Source organism: Epinephelus moara, chromosome 21 (assembly GCF_006386435.1).
Source record: "Epinephelus moara isolate mb chromosome 21, YSFRI_EMoa_1.0, whole genome shotgun sequence".
Taxonomy (NCBI): domain Eukaryota; kingdom Metazoa; phylum Chordata; class Actinopteri; order Perciformes; family Serranidae; genus Epinephelus; species Epinephelus moara.
The window spans coordinates 417,403-425,969 of NC_065526.1; the positions used below are offsets into that span (position 1 = coordinate 417,403).

The window sequence follows — 8,567 nt, forward strand, 5'->3', positions numbered from 1 at the left end:
GTCTACCTGTGGGTGTGTGTCTACCTGTGGGTGTGTGTCTACTTGTGGGTGTGTGTCTACTTGTTGGTGTGTGTCTACCTGTGGGTGTGTGTCTACCTGTGGGTGTGTGTCTACCTGTGGGTGTGTGTCTACTTGTGGGTGTGTGTCTACTTGTTGGTGTGTGTCTACCTGTGGGTGTGTGTCTACCTGTGGGTGTGTGTCTACCTGTGGGTGTGTGTCTCCTTGCTCCTGGCGGCAGATGTTCAGGGCATTCTGGTAGTCCTGTCCGGCCTGGTTCAGGTGCAGCGTTGACGCCCGGTATCGAGCCCGTGAGTCCAAACAAAGACCGAGCAGGAGGCGGGTCTCCTTCCTCAGAGCCTCCTCCTCCTCTGAGACAACAACAATAGCAGCTTCTGAACCACTGATCAGTGTCAGATCCTCTGAACTTCAGGTGTTCAGTAAGAATTGTTCTGATTGGTCGGACAGAGGGTCATGTGTCTTTATATGAAAGGAGATGAAGCGTCTGAGTTGTGAACATGTTTCAGTCTCACCTGTCCGCTCCTCTGCAGGTGTTTCCTCCTGTTTCTGCAGTTTGGCCTCCAGAGACTCCGTACAAAACCTGAAGCCGTGCTCCACAAGCTCCACCCTCAAACACACACACACTGTCACTTCTCTGACAGGAAGTGAGGTCAGAGGTCAGACACATGAACAGCTCAATCTTACTTGTTCTGTTCAGCGTAGATGGTGGCGAGTTTCAGAGACATCTCGATGATGGCGTTGTCATCCTGTGGCATTCCTCCTGATAGCATGAAGCTCATCGCTGCTTTGAAGAGTTTCTCTGCCTGAGAAGAGGAAGAGGAGAAACAACGATGATGATGAAGAGGATAACTAGCTGTTCTACACTCCAGGCTGTCACTGCCGTTGCCATAGTAAAAAAGAGCAGCTTAATACCACGGTGAACGCAACAAACTGAGCTGTGATTGGACAGTTACTCACGTTGTCCAGCTGACCCTGAACGTAGGCCAGGTTTGCCATCTGAGGGGACAGACAGGGAGAGGTCAAAGGTCACAGAGACAGGGTCAGAGGTCATCAGAGGTCACAGTGAGCAGGTGTTACCAGGCTGTAGGTGTAGATGATGGCCTGGTTGTTGTGAGTCTGATGAGCCAGCACGACAGCCTGATGGAGGAAACCAGAGGCGGCGTCCAGCTGCCCCCGATACACACTGAGCTGAGACGAGACGGGACACGTTACTTATGATACTACTGATGATAGTACTGATGATACTACTGACAATACTACTGACAATAGTACTGATGATACTACTGATGATACTACTGATGTTAGTACTGATGATACTACTGACAATAGTACTGATGATAGTACTGATGATACTACTGATGATAGTGCTGACGATACTACTGACAATAGTACTGATGATACTACTGACAATAGTACTGATGATACTACTGATGTTAGTACTGATGATACTACTGACAATAGTACTGATGATACTACTGATGATAGTACTGATGATAGTTCTGACGATACTACTGGCGATACTTCTGACGATACAACTGATGATAGTACTGATGATACTACTGATGATAGTACTGATGATAGTTCTGACGATACTACTGGCGATACTTCTGACGATACAACTGATGATAGTACTGATGATACTACTGACAATACTACTGACAATAGTACTGATGATACTACTGATGATACTACTGATGTTAGTACTGATGATACTACTGACAATAGTACTGATGATAGTACTGATGATACTACTGATGATAGTGCTGACGATACTACTGACAATAGTACTGATGATACTACTGACAATAGTACTGATGATACTACTGATGTTAGTACTGATGATACTACTGACAATAGTACTGATGATACTACTGACAATAGTACTGATGATACTACTGATGTTAGTACTGATGATACTACTGACAATAGTACTGATGATACTACTGATGATACTACTGATGATAGTGCTGACGATACTACTGACGATACTTCTGACGATACAACTGATGATAGTACTGATGATACTACTGATGTTAGTACTGATGATACTACTGACAATAGTACTGATGATACTACTGATGATAGTACTGATGATAGTTCTGACGATACTACTGGCGATACTTCTGACGATACAACTGATGATAGTACTGATGATACTACTGATGATAGTACTGATGATACTACTGACGATACTACTGATGATAGTACTGATGATACTACTGACGATACTACTGACGATAGTACTGACGATACTACTGACGATACTACTGATGACAGTACTGATGATACTACTGACGATACTACTGATGATACTACTGACGATACTACTGATGATAGTACTGACGATACTACTGACGATAGTACTGACGATACTACTGACGATACTACTGACGATAGTACTGATGATACTACTGACGATAGTACTGATGATACTAATGATGATAATACTGACGATAGTACTGACATTACTATGGATACTAATGACGATAATTCTGACGACAGTACTGACGATACTACTGACGATACTGCTGACGATAGTACTAACGATACTGCTGACGATACTTCTGGCGATACTGCTGACGATATTTCTGACGATACTGCTGACGATAGTACTGATGATACTGCTGAGGGTAGTACTGATGATACTGCTGACGATACTGCTGACGATAGTGCTGACGATAGTACTGACGATACTACTGATGATACTACTGACGATAATACTGACGACAGTACTGACGATACTACTGATGATAGTACTGATGATACTACTGACGATACTGCTGACGATAGTACTGACGATACTGCTGACGATATTTCTGACGATACTTCTGGCGATACTGCTGACGATATTTCTGACGATACTGCTGACGATACTTCTGGCGATAATGCTGACGATATTTCTGACGATACTGCTGACCATAGTACTGACGATACTGCTGACGATAGTACTGACGATACTAATGACGATACTAATGACGATAGTACTGACGATACTACTGACGATAGTACTGACAATACTACTGATAATACTACTGACGATAGTACTGATACTACTGATGATACTACTGATGATAGTACTGACGATACTAATGACGATACTAATGACGATAGTACTGACAATACTACTGACGATACTACTGACGATAGTACTGACGATACTACTGACGATACTACTGACGATAGTACTGACAATACTACTGATGATAGTACTGACGATACTAATGACGATACTAATGACGATAATACTGACGACAGTACTGACGATACTACTGATGATAGTACTGATGATACTACTGACGATACTGCTGACGATAGTGCTTACGATAGTGCTGACGATACTTCTGGCGATAGTGCTGACGATATTTCTGACGATACTGCTGACCATAGTACTGACGATACCGCTGACGATAGTACTGACGATACTACTGATGATACTAATGACGATAGTACTGATGATACTGCAGACGATACTGCTGATGATAGTACTGACGATACTAATGACGACAGTACTGACGATACTACTGACGATACTACTGACAATACTACTGATGATACTACTAACGATAGTACTGATGATACTACTGATGATACTACTGATGATAGTACTGACGATACTACTGATGATAGTACTGACGATACTATTGACGATAGTACTGACGATACTACTGATGATAGTACTGACGATACTAATGACGATAGTACTGACAATACTACTGATGATACTACTGACGATAGTACTGACGATACTACTGATGATACTACTGATGATAGTACTGACGATACTAATGACGATAGTACTGACGATACTACTGACGATAGTACTGACAATACTACTGATGATACTACTGACTATAGTACTGATAATACTACTGATGATACTACTGACGATAGTACTGACGATACTACTGACGATACTATTGACGATAGTACTGACGATACTATTGACGATAGTACTGACGATACTACTGATGATAATACTGACGATAGTACTGATGATACTAATGACGATAATACTGACGACAGTACTGACGATACTGCTGACGATAGTACTGACGATAGTACTGACGATACTGCTGACGATACTGCTGACAATACTGGTGACAATACTTCTGGCGATACTGCTGACGATAGTACTGACGATACTGCTGATGATAGTACTGATGATACTGCTGACGATAGTACTGATGATACTGCTGACGATAGCACTGACGATACTACTGATGATACTAATGATGATAGTACTGACGATACTGCTGACAATAATACTGACGATACTGCTGACGATAACGCCAGGGCCACACTGCCAACAAAATGCTGCGGAGCGCAGCGCACTGAAATTCTCGCGCGGGCCGGAGCATTTCCGTTCACATCAGACGCGCATTTCTCCACGCTGGTCGACAAGAGCTTCTGCTCCCAGCTGTTGTCTCCGTCACATTTAGGGCTGTTTATCCATCATGGGTAAGTAAATAACTTACTGATGATACTACTGATGATACTGCTGACGATACTACTGACGATACTACTGATGATACTGCTGACGATACTACTGACGATACTGCTGACGATAATGCTGACGATACTACTGACGATACTGCTGACGATACTACTGATGATACTACTGATGATACTGCTGACGATAGTACTGACATTACTACGGATACTACTGACGATAATACTGACGACAGTACTGACGATAGTACTGATGATACTGCTGACGATAGTACTGACGATACTTCTGGCGATACTGCTGACAATATTTCTGACGATACTGCTGACGACAGTACTGACGATAGTACTGACGATATTGCTGACGATAGTACTGACGATACTACTGAGGATACTAATGACGATAGTACTGACGATACTACTGACGATAGTACTGACAATACTACTGCTGATACTAATGACGATAGTACTGACGATACTACTGCTGATACTAATGACGATAGTACTGACGATAGTACTGATGATACTGCTGACGATAACGCCAGGGCCACACTGCCAACAAAGTGCTGCGAAGCGCAGCGCACCGAAATTCTCGTGCGGGCCGGAGCATTTCCATTCACATCAGACGCGCATTTCTCCACGCTGGTCGACAAGAGCTTCTGCTCCCAGCTGTTGTCTCCGTCACATCTGGGGCTGTTTATCCATCGTGGGTAAGTAAATAACTTCATAAAATTATACGCCATGTTTTCCAAACAACTGTACATGTATGTCCACTTCTTAGTAATGAGTATATGTATATAAACACACACACACACACACACACACATATACAACGCATTTGTCAAATGGGGTGTTTTATTTTGAAATTTGTTTTATTCTGAAAATTGACCGGATGCTGTTGTTGTTCCTTTGTTTGTTTCCTGTCCGGCTTGACACATTCGCGCAGAAAATAGACCAGACGCCGAAACGATCGCTGCAGCGCCTGCCGGTGTGGATGACACAATCGGTTAACATGGGCGCCGAAACTCACCTTGCAGGGGAGATACCATGATCAAGAAGGTGGTTCACCCACGGCGAGGCTCAGTCATTGCACTCCGATTGAGCTGACCTCTGCAAATTACCCAAATGTGGGAATCTGGACTGCAGAACTTCTGGTAGTGGGGGACTGCGATCGTGCTCTCCCCTGATTTTTTTTTTTTTTTTTTTTTTTTTTTTAAATTTAAGGGGGCGGCAGTAGCTCAGTCCATAGGGACTTGGGTTGGGAACCGGAGGGTCGCCTGTTCAAGTCCCCGTCCGGACCAAAATATGGAGCGTGGACTAGTAGCTGGAGAGGTGCCAGTTCACCTCCTGGGCACTGCCGAGGTGCCCCTGAGCAAGGCACCAAACCCCCCCAACTGCTCAGAGCGCCTGTCATGGGCAGCCCACTCTGACATCTCTCCACTTAGTGCATGTATAGGTCCAGTTTGTGCATGTGTGTGTTCGGACCTGTGTGTAATTGACAACAGACTGAAAAACTGAAGTTCCCCTCGGAGATTAATAAAGTATATAAAATTAAAAATTAAATTAAAATTAAGAAAGGAAACTGGCTTCGCTTCGAGGCTATTCGCAGCGCTTCGCGGGCGGTGTGGCCCTGGCGTAATACTAACAATACTGCTGAGGATGGTACTACTACAGGTCCTGGTACCTTGGCCTTCTTCAGCAGCAGGATCATGTCATCCTCTTTCCTCTGAGCTTCATCTCGTTGGTCTTCATCTGTACTGCTGAACAAGGAGAATGCTGCTCTCTCACACACACACACACACACACACACACACACACACACACACACACACACAGAGTGATGTTACTGATGGACAGGTCAGTGTGACGTCTGTTGGTCTGTGACTGGAGTTCAGATTAAAAACCAAAGGTGTAAAATATTCAAAACTCTGACTGCAGTTTGGTCTGATGAAGATGGGTGTGACTGAACTTACCGACAGCTGCCCACAGCACTCCTCCTCCTCCTCCTCCTCCTCCTCCTCCTCCTCCTCCTCTCTGTGTGTTGTGGAAGTTTCTGGTAAAGGACTCATGTCTGCTGAGATTTACCCAGCAGGCCGAGCGTTTCTCTGGTCTGATAGTTCCTCTGTAGGAGAGACAGCAGAGACACAGTGAGGCAGAGCGATGAAGCTGATGAAGAGCAGCCTTCATGTTTCTGTCACATCAAGAGATCAATAGATTAGCGATGTGCGAGTCATGAACGAATTGTTTGAAACCCGGGATTCTTTTTACTGACTCAGGAGTTACAAGTCATCGTCTCCATTAACTTGTTCACTGACTCGCTAACTGCAGAGAGAGACCAGACAGCTGTTATCACTGTACACTGAGTTAATGTGTGTGAGCCCCGTCTCCTCCCTGAGCTGAGCTGTGTCACAGGCTCAATGATTCACTCACTCAGTAGCTCCAGCTCACCGGCAGCACAAAGCTCCCTCGCACTCTCTCCCTGCTCACAGAGCCCCTCCCTCACCTGAGGAGTGTGCTCACTCTGGGTGACTGACTCAAGTGACTCGAAAACCTGATTCACTTTAGTGAGTGACTGTGTCCTGAAACGGACACCTGTCTGTCCTCGTCAGCTCAGTTTATACATCTAAACACAAACGCAGGTGAGTTAAACACCTGATTGTGTCGCGCAGGCGCATTGTCTTTTAATATGGCGGGTTTAATTCCATTCAAATATCTTTATTGACACGGTGACAAACACATTGACGTCACTGACAGACTGAAATAAAAACCAAACAACAGACAACAAATAAACATCTGACAGAATTTGGTTTATGAACAGGTCGCTGCTGATTGGCTGACACTTCTGACGCACCCACCGGACGACAGGAAAAGACTCCGTTTCACACCGTTTAACCCGGGTTCACACGGGTTCACAGAAACCGTATAAGAAGCCGTGACACGCACCTCAGGTGAGTCGCACACACACTGACCTTCCAGGTGAGCTCCGGGTCGCGTGCACTCCTGAACACCTGAACCTGCTCAGACTGAGGACGGAGCGGCGCACACAGAACGCCGCCATCTTGTCTGTTTATATAAGGAGCGGAAGTCACGAGGTCTGACTCCACACCTTCACAATAAAAGCACCGGAAGACAACACGTGAATGATCTTTATAAGCTGTGGAACAATTTTAATTAAATAGTTTATTAATAAAAAAACGTTACTGAGTTGGATTATAATCCTCCTACTGCACAAATATATTCATATTTACAGGATATTGATGCACTCACTATATATGTCTTATTTTAAAACTATTTCTGTTTATAATGTGCACTGGATCTTAATGTCCATATTTTATATTTCTAACCTACATACTAGTTCTACACACTGACATGTAGCACATACTTTGAACGGACTTACACACTCAGCACATTACACATGTTTTTTAAACATTTTACTTACTGCAGTGAAACTGAATCATCTTATTTCTACTCTCTATAATTCTCTACACTTTACATCAGAGCGACTGTAACACATCAGTGTGAGGGTTAATAAAGTGTTTGATTCTGATTGGCATTAGTGGTAAAATACAATTATTAATTTTCTTGAACTCTGAAGTGTGTGTTTATTTTCTCATGACAAGATTCCCTGCAAACAGTTCACTGATAAAACATGTCAAAATCATAATGACAAATTTCACAGGAAGTCTATTTAATATTTATCTATTAACACAATTACATATTTTTATTCACTTCCTTATGTTTTATTTTATTTGTATCATTTGAAATATTTTTGTTCAACCTGCGATGTTTCATAAATAAGAAACAACAAAGGGTTTGTTGAATTAAAACTACTGATTTTAATTTTACGTAACGATATATAGATCTCCTCTGCTGTCACTGTGATCACAAGACAAACTCCAGAAAAACAATCAATCAATCAATCAATTTTATTTATAAAGCCCAATATCACAAATCACAATTTGCCTCACAGGGCTTTACAGCATACGACATCCCTCTGTCCTTATGACCCTCGCAGCGGATAAGGAAAAACTCCCCAAAAAAACCCCTTTAACGGGGAAAAAAAAAACGGTAGAAACCTCAGGAAGAGCAACTGAGGAGGGATC

General features: G+C 43.2%; 2 protein-coding genes and 1 non-coding gene across 51 annotated transcripts in view; 1 reads left to right on the forward strand and 2 right to left on the reverse strand.

Moving 5' to 3' along the window:
- ttc19 (tetratricopeptide repeat domain 19) overlaps window positions 1–7,563 on the reverse strand; it is an 11,527-nt gene extending 3,964 nt beyond the window's left edge. The window contains exons 1-8 of the mRNA XM_050033127.1: window positions 7,434–7,563; window positions 6,438–6,586; window positions 6,149–6,240; window positions 1,096–1,206; window positions 976–1,014; window positions 703–821; window positions 531–625; window positions 205–368 (exon numbers count right to left, since the gene is read on the reverse strand). Coding sequence (XP_049889084.1) covers window positions 205–368; window positions 531–625; window positions 703–821; window positions 976–1,014; window positions 1,096–1,206; window positions 6,149–6,240; window positions 6,438–6,586; window positions 7,434–7,522 — 858 coding nt within the window. The 5' untranslated portion in view covers window positions 7,523–7,563. The remainder of the gene's footprint in view (window positions 1–204; window positions 369–530; window positions 626–702; window positions 822–975; window positions 1,015–1,095; window positions 1,207–6,148; window positions 6,241–6,437; window positions 6,587–7,433) is intronic.
- klhl18 (kelch-like family member 18) overlaps window positions 1–8,567 on the reverse strand; it is a 64,919-nt gene that overhangs the window by 24,720 nt on the left and 31,632 nt on the right. The gene's annotated exons all lie outside the window — the stretch shown is intronic.
- On the forward strand, window positions 5,487–5,650 carry LOC126383298 (U1 spliceosomal RNA). Its single transcript, XR_007569139.1, has one exon. It is a non-coding gene; the product is annotated as a U1 spliceosomal RNA (small nuclear RNA).